Genomic DNA, 15,084 nt, shown 5'->3' with positions numbered 1-15,084 from the left:
TGTCGTCAACGATCAGCAAACTTGCGTCTCCATCTCGTTAACACGGAAAGCAAACTCCCAATCCGACAAGTACCTCCAGCGATCATACCCGCGATGCACACCGTATACCTCGCCGCTCTGGCACTCGCCAGCCGCGCTCTCGCCCACGGCGGCGGCGACCACAGCCAGAAACCCATAGTCGATGAAAACGCCGATTGGATGACGAAGCACATGGCTGGTATGCAAGAGTTACAGAATCCTAGAGATATCCGAAAAAGTATATGCGCGACTGGGTTTGCTGACTGCTAATTCTTCCGTCCATCTACAGAGGAGCACCACATGGAAGGCTGGGACTCGGCCTCCTTCTTCACCCTGCACGACTACAATAGCGACGGCGTCTGGCAAGGCGACGAGATCCTCCGCACATACGGCCTCTTTGACGAGACGAATCACCACGTCTCCGAGGAGAAGCGCTTCGACATCCTCCACGACCTCATGGAGCTGCTTGATACGAACCACGACGGCAATGTCAACCGCTCCGAGTGGGACGCCTTCATCGCCAGCGGCAAGACGCTTCCCGACGTCGGCATGGGTCCGGGACACCACGGTGACGACGAGTACGAGTACGAGATTCACCACTGGGAGAAGTAAGTCATTCGCTGCGGTTCCAATCAACATGGAGGAAGAATAAGGAGCTGACGGGAACTCGCCTCATCTAGGTACCATGACGAAAACACCAAGCTCGAAGACCTGACGCACCCCGAAGATATCGAACATTTCAAGAAGCATGAGGCGATGGAGGACGCGCAGGATAGGCAAGAGCAGCTCGACCACATGGCCGTCGTGGAGGAGAACATTCCGCAAAAGTTCCGTCGGTCATAGCCGCTTCGGATCCTTCTGGGCCGGGGCCGGGGTTGATGAATACATAAGGCAGGACAGGATATGACGACGTCGACGAGAAAGAGAGATTCATGAAACGATCATGTAACACTACTAGATCTTGTAATATGTACATCAAAGACGCAGTGCCATACATCGGGCGCGTACGTCTTGACTAATTCGACATGCTCGACCGTCGCGGCTCGCCCGCCGCCGTTTGCCGTTTCCGCCCAACCGTCGTAAAGGCGTTGGATCTGTGCGCTCCGCGATTCAATCTCGTGGACGCCGACGTTCTCGTGGAGATGGAGCCAGCAGTCGTTCTCGCACCCCGCGGTGATGTCCCAGGCCAGTCGCCACGTAGGCTCGCTGGTGGGGAGAAGGCCGCCGTTGATATGTAGGATGTCGACTGCCGTGCCCGACGCCCGCATATCGCCTATCCTGGGCCTGGCTTGCTGGTTGTCCTGGAGGAAGATTGTGATTTGCTCGTCGCCCGTGAAGAGTTGTGCAGCTGGTAGGTTCCGGTCTTTTCCTTGGACGACTTTGACTCGCCAGCCATTGGCAACGGCACCGCGGCGGAGCGCTTCGACGCTCCATGGGTTGAGTTCCCAGCAGAGGACCTTCAGTCCCAGCTTTGCGTAGGAGAAGGTGAAGTAGCCGATGCCTGCGTACATGTCCACCGCCCAACAGTTCTTGAGAGCAGGTGCTAGTACTTGACGGCGAGGAAACGTGGTGTCTGGACTGGCTTGGCTATGAAAGTCGAGGAGGCGCGTCTTCTCTTTGATGTTACCCCGGCTGAACATGGTCCATCGAGGAGCCCATGTTTGATGTATGCCGTTTTGCTTAGTCGACACCCAGAAAGCTCCCTCAAAATCTTGGGGCGAGGGGTTGGCGGGGTTATTGGAGGGGCCAAAGTCGCCATGGAGGATCTTGAGCCCGCTTGGTGTTCGCAGGATGTTCTCGTTCTTTTCCAAAGCCGAACCATCCGAATCTGTGTCTGTTTGTAGAGGGATGCCTTCATTGACGGCGAGATGCGTCAGAGTTGTTGAGCCGGTCTTGGAGACGTCTCGAAGGATTGTTTCCCACAGGTGATGGATTTCATCTTCGCTGACGTCTGGGTGGTTGAGGATGATTGGCCATGAGCCCTTGCTGAAACTTCCATTAGGGAGTAACAGCATGGGCTCATAGACTGTGAAGCGTTTGGGTGTGTGCTGGTTGAGAAGAGTCTCAAGCTCGTCTTGGCTTTGCCATGGTTGAGTTTGTGTCGGTAATGAGATGAGCCAAGCTCTAGTGGCTGCGGATATTGGGTTTTCAGGCTTGGGTTTTTTATCTCGCGATTTTCCCTTCCCATCGGCCATCATGACTTTGATTTGTGGTTGGAAGTTGTCTAAAGCGAAGTAAGAATACCCTTGGACATTGAAGATCGTGTAATCCTTCACTGAGTGCAGAATGCGACCAAAATCTTTGGTGTTGCGACTCTGTTGGGGCATCAGACTACTTTACAGGGGTCACCACGGCTGCCACCTTGAGGACTGCGCAGAGTACCTAAGTGCTTTGGGAGTGGGGTACCGTCAACCAAACAACCCAAAATCAGCGTACCATACGTTAGGACTCACTTACTCTGTTTTCTCATCGTCACCTTCATTTCTCTTCCAAACCAAGTTCTTCAGGATCTCAGTAAGAGGATGGACGCCTCGACTTTGCCAGCGCATTTGAGCTATCTTAATGATGCTGCTTATCTCCTCAGGGCGTCCGCCCCCGAGACCTCAGCGTACCTGATGAGCCACCACAACAAGCTCATGTTCATCAACGACGTAGAGCAGAACGACGTTCAACGACAACACGTCTGCGGCGCCTGCGGTAACATCATGGTTCCCGGTCAGGGCACTACGCTCAAGCTCGAGACCGAAAAGGCATTGAAGAGGAAGAGACGTAGTGTCACGACTCAAGCATCAAAGACGAAGCTCGAACCTCAGCAGCGGTCTGGCACGCGAAAGCTTTTCAGCTGTGGGAAGTGCAGCCGCATCACCAAGATTTCGTTCCCTACGCCGCCACCGGCCGTGAGACGCCGGGCCACAATTGAGCACCGGTCCGCGGCGAAGACGCAACAAGCCACTGTGGCCGAGGCAGCTAAACCGGCCACGTCCAATTCTAGCAGCAAGAAGCGTGCGAAGAACCGCAAGGCAGGGCTGCAGGCTCTTCTTAGCCAAGCCAAGACGTCTTCTTTGGGGGCCAGAAATCTGAGTCTTGCTGATTTTGGTCGACTGGGTTGAAAAAGGCCTTGTCTATACAGCATTCGCTTCATGAGGCTCACGACATCTGGCCTCTTAGCTAAGATATGGCATCCAGCTCCGTGGTCCTCTATCGGTGGCGGCCATGACAAACCAGCCAGCGGGCGGGCTATTCTCGGGAATATTCTCGAAGGTTTCCTGCCTTGGGAGGAACCCAGGGACCCGCTCAATGACACACATCGGTGCCCGGCCTGCAGGGCCTGCAGCTGCGATTGCCCCTCCAAAAATTTCAAGACCCCGCCATCGCCATCCCACCGAGTCAATCTTGGATCCCCCGCGACCCCGATAACAAAAACCCGACAACGAGACCCCGTCGTTGCGCAATGAAGAGAAAGTACGACAGTTCACAAGAAACACCTACCAACAACAAATCGTTCGCCATGGCCGCCCCCGATTCCAAGACGACCCCCAACGAGTTCTTCGAGGCCATCGGCTCCAAGGTCGATGGCGGCGACGACCAGAAGGTTGTCGAGGAGATTGAGTCTCTCTGCATGAACTGCGGAAAGAACGTGAGCATGCGCTGCCTCCCAACTGTTTGATTGTCTTACTAACTTGGCGTTCAGGGAAACACCAGACTGCTCCTGACCTCGATCCCCTACTTCCGCGAAATCATCATCATGTCATTTGCCTGCGAAGAGTGCGGCTTCGCCAACAGCGAAGTCCAGCCTGCAGGCTCCATCCAGCCCAAGGGCACACACTACGAGCTCCGCCTGACCGCGATGGACGACTTTGCGCGCCAGGTTGTCAAGTCCGACACGGCGACCGTCAAGTTCATCGAGCTCGACCTCGAGGTGCCCGCCGGCAAGGGCCAGCTTACAAATGTGGAGGGTCTCCTCAGCACAATCATCAACGATCTCGACTTTGGACAGGAAGCGCGCAAGGAGCAGATGCCCGAAGTCTACCCCAAGATTGCCGAGATTATCGAAAAGGGTCGCGCCATGCTCGACGGCAGCTCTTTCCCATTCCGCGTCACCGTCGACGACCCCGCCGGCAACTCCTTCATCACACCCGACTTGAAGGACGGTGTTGGCAAGTGGGAGAAGCACGAGTACCTTCGCAGCGCCGAGCAGAACGAGGCTCTGGGCATCTCTGCCGCACAGGCCGACGAGCTGGCTGCCGCCGCCAACCCGGGCTTGACCGCCGAGGGCGACATCATTCCCAACGAAGTTTACAGTTTCCCCGCCAGCTGTCCGGGTTGCATGCACTCATGCACAACACACATGAAGATGGTTGACATCCCCCACTTCAAGCAGGTCGTCCTCATGTCGACCGTCTGCGATGAGTGCGGCTACCGCTCCAACGACGTCAAGACCGGTGGTGAGATCCCCGAAAAGGGAGAAAAGATCATCATCAAGGTCAATGGCCAAATCGATCTCGCCCGCGATATCCTCAAGTCTGAGACCTGCGCTCTCGAGTGCCCCGAGCTCAACCTGTCAGTCAACCCAGGCACCCTTGGCGGTCGCTTCACCACCATCGAGGGTCTCCTGACCCAGGTCCGCGACGACCTGAAGAGCCAGATCTTCCAAGCCGACGGTGGATCCGGCGGTGACTCTCTCGATCCTGCTGAGAAGTCAAAGTGGACCGCCTTCTTTGACGGTCTCGACGAGGCCATCAGCGGTAACCGCGAGTTCACCGTCATCCTCACCGATCCCCTCGCCAGCAGCTTCGTTCAGCCGCTTGTCGACCCTCCCGCGCCTGACCCATCCATCCAGCGCGAGTACTACGACCGCACACACGAGGAGGAAGAGGAGCTTGGACTGAACGACATGAAGGTGGAGGGCTACGAGGAGGAGGCTGCCAAGGAGGCTGAGGAGAGGGAAGCGGCCAAGAAGATGGCTGACCTTGACAAACTTTTGGACGCCAACATGGGTAAGAGCTCATAGGACGTGGTGCACGAGGAGAGAGGGATGGGATGAGTGGTATGACCTATTTGGATTCTAGTCAAGGGAATGTGGGTGCGCAGGGGTTGATAAAAAGAAGTACATGATGATGATGATACCTATGCATAGACGGGTTACTGAAAAGTTTTTGAAGCCTTGAATTTTCTTGACGCGTTTTGTGATTCTCTCTCGTGTCAACTGTCTTTGGTGGGTGTCCACAAGGTGCGCTGGCGAAATCGTACGGCCGTCGATACCCGATGTCGTCCGATGACGCTTGTTGTCTCTTTGACACGTGTATACCTCACCGTGACGATGAGCAACAGAGTCTCGGTAGGGACAAAAGGCCTCTAGGTCATTGTTGCCAGCAAGAGATCGCAGCCTTCAAGGCGTCTAAATACTAACCCGCCGTGTCTGCGCGGATGGACTCGACGCCATCGATTATGCCACTGTTGCCGCAAATCCTGCCGCGCGAATCTTTGATAGTAGGGAGTATCAGGTGCGGAATTTCGGTACCACAGTTTCGGTGCGTGGCAAGTAGGGTCAGGTGATCACGAACTCATGGGAGAGATGGAGAAGGGGGGGGGGGGGGGGGGGGGGGGGGGGGGGGGGGGGGTTTTTAGAACCCGGGGCCCGGGGGGAAAAAAAAAAAAAAACCACGGGGGTTTTGGGAGGAGGGGGGCAAAAAAAAAAAAAAAACATCCCCCCCCGCCACCAATAAAGAGGGGGGGGGGGGGGGGGGGGGGGGGGGGGGGGGGGGGGGGGGGGGGGGGGGGGGGGGGGGAAGCGAGGCGATGGAGTTCGATTCGAACCCGTAGCCTCTGTAGGAAAAAAACAAGCAATCCATGGCATTATGTAGGACCGTGAGCCAACATACGATAGAATCGTACCGCTCGGCCATCGACTATAACGGACGGTGCTTGTTAAGAGCTGTTGCGTCTTTGGTGCCTATAGAGGATTGGGTGAGAGCCGTTTAGGGGCGTGTCGGCCTGAGGAACATACGATGCAGGGTAATGCGTATACTGCAGTGTCAGTATTGGAACACTCGGTGGGTTTGATGTGAAGACTCCATGGACAGTGAAGATGCATCCACCCTTCGGACTGAGGTGTGCTATACTGCCCGAGTTCAACCTTCAGCACAAGCATGTTTCGGGTGGTTCACTCCCATAAGCCCAAGGTTGAGCTTGGCCTATGCTGGTAAAGCTCGTCGGAGTGAGTCTCCCATGAATTCTGGCAGACAAGGAATTTGGATTAGAATGGAGATACCGGTGTCAGTATGCCCTCCTGGCCTCACTGGCCATCGTGATTGACCTACATAGGGTCCAGCTTTGCAAAATGTGGTCGTTGCAATGGGCAGACCTCATACCATGAGCTCGGAGGAATCGCCTCTGATCATGAAGTTGGCTGGAGAAGTGTGATCTGTCGCCAGAGATAATAACCATTGTCAGAGTGCTCTATTAGCCTCAAAGGTTTTGTAAATGAAGGTATCAGGTATCAGGTATCGAGGTCCACTACTTTGCAGATCCTCGAAGGGCAGGTTCTTCTCTCTTTATACCTCACTGTGATTATGCCACGCCAGCCGCCTTGTCACATGTTCGCAACATCGAGCTTGTGAAGCTGAGGCTTGCTTTTCAAAGTCCGTGGCTATGACTTACAGACGTATCCCAGTCTGCTTAATCTTTGAGCTGGCGTTCAGTCTATTTCTTAGCATACTGTTTGTTTCCTTTGGAGTATGCAATAGGATTGCCCATATGTCAACACATCTCGAGCCTCTATTTCAATAACTACTACTACAGCTTCCTCTAGCACTACCTTTGCCACTGCTCCTGTCACTATCACTGTCATCATAAGTAGTCTTTCTGATCGGTTCTTTAAGTGTATTCTCTATATAATATACCTGAAGAGGCTCAGTATGAAGAGGTCCAGTAACATGGAGCCTCTTGCAGAGGCACCCTTTGTTTGTGGTGGGATGTTGATGTGGAATCGGGCACACACCATAGGCGAGCGTCCCCAGATACACCCAGGGACTCGAAGAAGAGCAAGAGAATTGCCTGGAGGCACTGTTGTCTGAGAAGGCTACAAGCTAAGGTAAGCCATCGAGCCGAAAGAGGCTATTGAGGATCATCAAGGTATGCCGAGTAATATTTTCTGTTCTGAGACTGGATTGGCTCTATGGGTAACTCCATTGTTGCAATTACGTGCAACTTCACTGTCGGTAGCACTTCCTCGTTGGGGACAAACATGCCGTACCAGCATGCCTACCACGGTAGAGACGAAAGTGTTGCCTCTTTAGCTAACACCAATGCGACCAAAGCCGCGAAGCAGCGACGAGACGCGTTTACGAGAAGTCGAGTCTTTCGTCTTCTTGGGAAACTCCAGCTTGCGAACACCTGAATTAGAGTTGCTGGCACTTACTGCAAAGTAGATACCTTGATGCATTATAGTAGCCAAGCGTGACATACACTCATCTGCTGAGATCTGCGCGGGCAACAATATGACAGTGACCACTGAGACGAAAGACAATTTCACGTCTCATCCTACCCGATTCGCAGCTGTTGGAATGGCCGCATGGCTTTGCTGTCGGGAATAATGAATGGGTGGGCGGCTAGCCGCATCTCAGGTCTAGGTTCGACGATACGTAAAGTAACCCGGCACCCCCGAGAAACAGGCTATGCCAAGCAAACACATACTGCTCTAGGCAAGGAAAGAGAATGTAAACGAAGAATGGAAAGGCCTAGCCACCAAAAGTTCATACACAATCTCCCCATTAGCTGAGATGTCAAAAAAGCAAAAGGATATCATGATAGAGACGAGATTCGAACTCGCGCGGTTTCCCACTGGTGAAGGTAACTATTACGTAAGCCTAAAACCAGCGCCATAACCACTCGGCCACTCTACCTGATCTTATTTGATGATCCTTGCGTTCAGGAACGTATCTATGTTGGCTGGGGGCCAGTTTTTGATGCGGATGGCTGAGTTCGGACGGTGAGGCGGGGAGTGGTGGGGTTTGCTGACCTTGGTGGCATGGGACGGATGCGCTAGTCCCAATGCGGGTCCGTGTTTATGGGGCCAGTAAGAGGTGCTGGTTGTTTTGCTTTTGAGATGCATTGTTTATGCAAATGGTTGTTCAACTGGTGTGACAGCGAGTGCGCGTTACCACCCACCAAGCAAGTCACTACTTTCGACTAAATAAGTGGCTTATGTCTAGCATGGAGGAAGACGTATCAACAGTGAGAAGAGTCATTCTAGTTTCCTAGAAATTGGAGAGATGTGATCTTGTTGTGGTGGATGTGTTATGCATGCATGGATTATGCCAGCCACGTTCAGCCACATCCTACCAAGAGTATTTCCCTCCTGATAACATCTTTAGCTGCACCAACAGCTCACAGCACAACTCATACCTGCCGTAGTTGACCAGCTGCCCTGGCCATATTCGCGATTCCATGACATCAGGAAGCTTTCCAGTACCTTGAGAAGTTGGAGTTTTCCAGACATCCTTTAGGTTTCACATAAGGTTATCGGAACCTTCTTCAGCTTGTTACTTCTCCGCAACGATGAGGTGTTGTCACTCGACGTGATCGTATAGCTGAAGAAACCCTCAGATCTGAGTGTTGGCGGCCGAGCCCGAGATCCGGCGCTCCCCCGGGGTAGCCCGCCTATCATCGCACACACAACTGAAGCGAGACTTATGTCCATGTCGTGAGCATTCTTCAAGTCCAAAACATCCATGGCATTTCATGACAGCATCACATTGCGATTACACCTTGCTAGCATGGCAAACTCCGGACCGGTCGTTCCCAATGTGGCGCGAAGCCATGGTACTCGGCCCCGAGTGGGGCCAATCCAGATTGGCCAATCATACCGGAGTATGTCGGTAAAAGCGGGATAGCGGCCGATAGCCGACCGGTCTCGTCCACTTCACGGATGCGCAAGTCAACTGTTCTCAAGGCAATGTTTCTGGAGTCATCGAGGACATTCAGATTCCCTTCGACCTAATGGCTCAACCACAGAAGTATTTGATCGCTTGTGTACACGTCAAGCTGACGTGCCTTAACAAGCGGCGCTTGTTTACACGGGATACACATTTGACTGACTTTCATTAGATTGGTTTGACACTGTTTGCCTTTACCCAAGGGCGTCGTGATCGCTCCAGTTAAAGGCGCATTGTCTCTCTCCGCAAAAAGTAGCCAAGCAACAAGACTGCGCCTTGTCATCGGCCTCGTCCATTCAATATGCCTTACTGAAAGTAGTATCTTAATGATCCCCTCGCATCATAGACACTATCTTCTATAAGAAACTGCTCGAACTAATTTTATCAACTTTATTATTACTCGATCCTCTATTCTTATCTATGGCCCGTCGCGTGTATTATTTCTCTAATACTTAATTACGTATAAGTAGGGTATTTTAATTATTTTTATTATATTTATTATTTCTCTTATACTTATTATCTTTACCTTCTTTTCTACCCCTCTTATCCCTCCCGCCACTCTTGTCCCTCCCGCCCCTTTTATCCTTTTTATACCTACTATCCCTGCTGTCCCTACTATCCTTATTATTTTAATTATCCCTGGCTTTTGTTTATATATACGGGGAGGCATAATATATTAGTAATGGGTAGTTTTAATAATAAGGCTAATGGTATAAATGATAAGTTTATTAGAAGTTATAATTATAGATATATAGAGACTAAACGCGGAGCACAGCATTAATAGAATGCTGGCGAAAGTAGTGCTACTATAGGTTTATGACTGATAGGATTTCCGAAGGCTGGCCTCGGCGACCCAAGTTGAGTTTTTGATTCCCAAGAATGTGTATGGCATTGAGTTCGTTACCACTGTCACTTGGTCAAAGGACCTCTCGGCGCCAGGAGATGGAATCGGCCTGATTTAACAATTTCAGCCTGGCCTCATCTCATGGGGCGCATTCCCTTTCACCCTCGCTCGCAGACCCAGCATGGTGTCGAGGGCGAGTTCGCCAAGGTTTGTACTGCGACTACGATGTAAATCTTCCTGTTTCCCGTCCGCGAACGACCCAGGGAAGTAGACCCTGACGAGAACAGAGAGACTCTGAGAAACGCATGGAAAAGCTCGAAGTGTCGACAGCTATGCGCTAGCATGAACGTTTGAGAGACTGGAGGCATCAACACATCTTTGGCCACTGACATTATATGCATACTGGAGGATGCTCATGAACCAACATTGAAGGCCTTCTTTACTACGCAACGTATCATCAAGCCGACATCCCTTCACCCTCACCCCCCCTCCCATCCTTTCAAGAAGGAAGGGAAATTTGTGTCACCTTGCCTGGCGAAAGCCTCCCCTCTTCACCGAAAGATATCATTTGCTGTCCACGTCTATGTCGCTACCAGGGTTCTGCTATGATCCACAAGAGAAGCGATGCCCAGAACGGGCGTCGTTATTCCTGAAGTTGTAGGGATAACGGACCAGGACTTGACTGCTGATGCACTGGCCGCGCCACCAAGTCCGCCTCGTGATGTGGTCTCTCATTATTTTTCGAGGAACTTCTTCCATATCCGCGTTCTTCCGATCTGCCCATCAAACCACCCGGCTTGCCATCAAAGAGCTTGCCATTTTGATCTTGTATACCTGCATCAGATGACGTGGTGAGCACTGGTCATCATGACACTTTGACCGACGGCCCTGGAAGTGACCAACATGTCGCTGGGGCTTTGAAAAGAGAGTGACTTCCTTCCAGCTTCCTTCCTTCTGTCGGTGGCGATAATCCAAATGAACTGGAACATGGTCTGTCGTGTTTGAACATTTCCGACACCTAACATGAAAGCCACAACCCGGCAATACAGGGCCTCGAGCACCTCTGAAATAACCAGAATATTCGCGCCTGGAGTTCTGTCGAGAATGACCCGGACGACCTGAAGGGTCGTTTGAATACTAGACTCCTCGAGGAGTTGCTCGGGCTTGAGATTGCCTAACTTCTGCTTCTTGCCACTTGCTGTAGACGCTCGGAGACCATTGTACTCCCTCGATTCAAGATGAACGACAGCATCTTCGTCGTCATTCATATCGCCAACGTTGTGACCGTAATCTCTGTCATCGTTATCTGAGGCGTTTTGGTCCCGATGACATCATCGCGGCAGTTGCTCCCAAGCAACGTAAAAATCGGCGGGAAGGATAAGACGCAGGCTTGAGGAGGAGCGGTTCCCAGCACGACTTTGTGGCGGACTTGCGCGACGCCCGTCGACCTGTTTTTGAACATGGAGATTCCCTGAAATTTATACGTCAGTACGGCGATTTCAATTGTGCAACCCCAAGACGCGGCGCATAGAGGACGGTGGCTGCTCGCTTGAAGACGAACACATCATTGAATGCCCAAAGACGGTATCCCACAAGCTGACTCGAAGGGTTCATGCTGTTCGATGCGCCAAAGACCCCAAAGAAATACCCGTGAGCAGGACTCTTGCGCTGGAAGAGCAAAACCAGTCCCTTATATTGAAGGGCTTTGCTGGCGGCGACGTTCTACTCCGGGACTGTGCAGACTTGACGTCGAGCATTCACATGACCTTATGGACAAGTTCTCCTGTGAGGTTATTCATATAGTGAATGAGCTTCATCTCCTAAAACAACAAGAAATTCCAGACCTCAGAGTTTCCATGATGCTGTGAACAGGAGGTAGTCTCCTTTTCACGCCTCATCGAGATCCGAATCGAATCCTGGACAGGAACGAGTTAGGGGAGCGTGACTTCCAATTTTGTGGCGACCCAACTTCCTTCATATCTCCCTAAGACGTATTGATAAGTGACTAGAAAGTAATGACATTGCTCCTGAATGAACTCTGCCGAAGTCATGTTCTTGACTGCTAGGACGAGCGTCCGAGGCTTGTGTCCCTCCTCAAGTTGAGCAGAGGTTCTGCTGGGGTAGACGGTCGTAGACCATCCCCTTCCGAAATGACTATTCAACTCGAAATTCAACACGTCAATGGCACGTTTTGGTGCTACTATCATTACGGCTCCTTCGTGAGACGCACCTGTGGCTCCGGTGGTCGTTATGATGGCCGTCCTGCTAAGGCACATTTCGTCTGCAAGAATAGCCGCAGTCAGCGAGCCCTTCACAATTGCTCCGATGCTAGGAATGGCTGCCTTCACATGATCCTTGAGACTAATACACGGCTTGAGAAGCTGGCTGAGATTGACACATGGGTGGCATTCATTGACCTTGGCTTTCGAGACTTGTGTTAGCTGAGTTGCAATCAGTTGATTGTTCAGCAGTCAGTCCATACAGCGATGTCGATCAGCTCTGGTTCCCATTGCCACCTGTTCATCTCCCCTTCGGTGACCCAGTCTGTGAGGGAATAGTCGGCGGTGACGGACAGGGAAAACTCCACCTGGCGATTGCCCTTCGATGATGCTTGTACGGGAGCTTCTCCTCGAACGAGTCGATTTCACGAACGGATGAGACAGTCCGACAGCTCCATCAGTGGCTCTCCCGTTCCTCCCCGGCTGTTCAAATACAGTGTTCTTCTCCCTCTGGGAATAGTCTCGAGGGATACAATCTGACTGAGTTAATAGCGAGGAAAGTCGTTTCAACGACTGGCGGCTCTCAACACTCCGCCATGCTTCCTTAACAGAGCGAGGTTCTCCTCAGTGGCCTTCTGAAACGCGAACGATTGAGTCGCTCAAGACTTAGTCCATACTGCTCTATATTTCATTTGTTCGAAAGCTCTTTTGTCGGTAGCCTTTCTCTTCTGAGATTCTCGGCACAAGCAACCGCTCTTTGTGCGCACTACGTCTGGCCACCCTTCTGGAGGCCAAATATCGTTGAGGTTAAAGGTGAAATGATCGCTAGTTTTTTGAGATGGCTGATTTTGAGGGCAAGAGATTTAAGTTAGGGAGATAAGCATCTGTGTACAGGATCTACAGGATAGGCAAAGAGAGTAAGAGAGAGGGTGGGAGACGACGAGGCAGGTAGTCACTTACTTGGATACTCAATCTACTCAGGTTCCCTTAGAAGTCAAGACAATTGACGTTATCGTTTTTAACTTTGTTCTAGAGTTGCTCGTGCGCTCATAATGGCTGTCGCTGACGTGAAGCTCTTTCCTCACATGGAGGATGCCTGGTCGAGGGCGGCTTTTGCTACAAGAGCTTACCAATTTCGAAGACATGGTTCCTCCTATTTGTTATCGAACGATTAGTGTATGGTATTTTTTGGTCTGGATGGCAGCCGCATTCATTCATTTCCACTCCGATACTCGGACAATGGAGAGCAGTCGCCTCACACCAAGCGAGCGACCGACATTCTGACAGCCCAGTTGCCAGTTGAGATAAGGAGACAAAATCAAGACTACCTTCACTTGCAACACATACCTTACCCATTTGCCTATGAGCCAGTCACATTCCCTACTGAATTTAATTGTGGTTTAACATCTTCTCGAGCCAAGATAATTGTATATCTCTACATGAGTGTGAGAAAAATGTTACGTCTCCACGGTCAAATATCTCAGCGCAATGGACATCTTTGGCCCGCTACCAACTGTTCTAGCCCGCAACTGACTTTTTCCCCTCGTATATTGCATGGGAATGCTTTAAATGCCCTTTGTTAACATCTTGTCTATTTACTGCGCCAAGTTTGAGCGCTTCAGGAGTAGCCACAGCTCTACTCGAAGCATCATACTCCACTTACACACCACGTTCTTCCACATACGACCATACCCATTGGAAAATTCGGGATCCCGTCCGCTCTCCCATAGACAAGCCAATGAGGGCCGGATTAGTAGTTGGGTCGGTGACGACCAGCGAATACCTGGTGTTGTATGTCTTTTTGGTGTTTTGGGTAGTTCGTTTCTCACGATGTGAGGCCCCATGGTGTGGAGCGGATGGTGGGCGACGATGTTAGCGGAGGAATCCCGTCGCAACGCCAAACGAAAGAGAACGCCTTCCCAGCTTTGATATCTGTTCTCGCTGATAGAGCCAGCTGTATCCACCTCCTCCAGCAGCCTTGCCGTAATCTTCTCCTGGATTATTTTGCCCCCTCCGATGGCAGCCTCGCTCCAAGAACCAACTAACCAATCCAGATGACTACATAAGTCAATAATCATCACTGATCATGTCTCATGATATGCTTGTAAAGCAGTCTGGAGCCCCTCTTCAGTCGAGGCCTTGCCCACAGTCGGCTGATGAAATACCTTCCGGTAGGGGTGGAACCATGGGTTGTTGGCCACTGTCGTTATTCCCTTGCCATCATCCCTGAGCTTCTCGGAAGGCCAGCTAGTAGTGAGTGTATTCCTCTCCAACTTTCTAGACGAGAGCCTGAGCTATCGTCGAATGTTTCGAGGTCGATTGTGAAAGCTAGGTGATGCTTGGACATTGCCTTAATGTCGACCTTCTCTCCAGAAGATGACGCTTCCATGTGATGAGAACATGCAGGCGGCAGAATAATCTTGACCTTCACTTCGATCTCGTTCTTTATCTTTGTTGAGAAGGCTGAAGTATCTCAATGGCCCAGGGAGAGATAAATTCCGGCGATGATGGCAGGAGCTGTCGGTGGTTGTCTTTGGTACCCATGGCTTGCCTCAATGAGAAATGACACGTAAACCAGAAGGATTGATACCCTTTCAGTTGCGGCTACAGAAGCGTCTCGATTCCGGTTAAGCTACAATGTTCCGCTTTGATGGACTGGGAGTACGCAATCGTTTCGAGATTTAGAAAGGCGAGTGGAAGCGGCGAGAGCTAGGCGGGCAGAGACCGAAACAGTCGCTAAACGGTATTTGGTAAGAGACGAAGGTCTCCAGGTAGTAACAGTTGGTTTTCGTCACATTATATTGACTTTTTCGTTGGCGGTTTTCTTGGTTTGGTTCTATGACTATCAGGAAGCGCGTATATTGACACTGCCCACCTTGATGCCAATAGCGCGCTCGCCTCAAAAGGGGTACGTAGAACTGAACCTACTTACTACAAGTGACAGCCTGGTCGTAGCCCGAGGTATGCGAAGGAGGGGTAGGGGCGTTGTATTCTCGGGAACGATCAACTGTAGAAAACTCTGCTTGGTAGGGTTGTGCCAGCTCGATGTTGGCATTGGATGGCTGGG

At 51.5% G+C, this 15,084-nt stretch overlaps 5 protein-coding genes across 5 annotated transcripts; 3 read left to right on the top strand and 2 right to left on the bottom strand.

Annotated features, from left to right (window-relative positions):
• Window positions 1-93: 93 nt before the first annotated feature.
• Window positions 94-861, top strand: CABS01_15966 (uncharacterized protein; the record flags this gene model as incomplete). The annotated part of the gene is made up of 3 exons (XM_060549298.1): window positions 94-217; window positions 308-626; window positions 699-861. 3 exons carry the CDS (start codon window positions 94-96, stop codon window positions 859-861), a joined length of 606 nt encoding a protein of 201 aa, XP_060390756.1.
• A 98-nt stretch (window positions 862-959) lies between these two features.
• CABS01_15965 (tRNA wybutosine-synthesizing protein) lies at window positions 960-2,213 on the bottom strand (the record flags this gene model as incomplete). Its single annotated transcript, XM_060549297.1, has 1 exon — window positions 960-2,213. One exon carries the CDS (start codon window positions 2,211-2,213, stop codon window positions 960-962), a length of 1,254 nt encoding a protein of 417 aa, XP_060390755.1.
• A 327-nt stretch (window positions 2,214-2,540) lies between these two features.
• Window positions 2,541-3,128, top strand: CABS01_15964 (RNAse P Rpr2/Rpp21/SNM1 subunit domain-containing protein; the record flags this gene model as incomplete). Its single annotated transcript, XM_060549296.1, has 1 exon — window positions 2,541-3,128. One exon carries the CDS (start codon window positions 2,541-2,543, stop codon window positions 3,126-3,128), a length of 588 nt encoding a protein of 195 aa, XP_060390754.1.
• A 398-nt stretch (window positions 3,129-3,526) lies between these two features.
• Window positions 3,527-5,029, top strand: CABS01_15963 (ZPR1 zinc-finger domain-containing protein; the record flags this gene model as incomplete). The annotated part of the gene is made up of 2 exons (XM_060549295.1): window positions 3,527-3,655; window positions 3,710-5,029. 2 exons carry the CDS (start codon window positions 3,527-3,529, stop codon window positions 5,027-5,029), a joined length of 1,449 nt encoding a protein of 482 aa, XP_060390753.1.
• A 5,608-nt stretch (window positions 5,030-10,637) lies between these two features.
• On the bottom strand, window positions 10,638-11,066 carry CABS01_15962 (uncharacterized protein; the record flags this gene model as incomplete). Its single annotated transcript, XM_060549294.1, has 1 exon — window positions 10,638-11,066. One exon carries the CDS (start codon window positions 11,064-11,066, stop codon window positions 10,638-10,640), a length of 429 nt encoding a protein of 142 aa, XP_060390752.1.
• Between the last annotated feature and the right edge of the window lie 4,018 nt (window positions 11,067-15,084).

The sequence above is a fragment of the Colletotrichum abscissum genome (assembly GCF_030869225.1).
Source record: "Colletotrichum abscissum strain IMI 504890 chromosome Unknown Scaffold_78.1, whole genome shotgun sequence".
In the NCBI taxonomy this organism is placed as follows: domain Eukaryota; kingdom Fungi; phylum Ascomycota; class Sordariomycetes; order Glomerellales; family Glomerellaceae; genus Colletotrichum; species Colletotrichum abscissum.
Note: the sequence above shows the minus strand (reverse complement) of the source record. Positions and strands in the feature narration are given on the sequence as shown.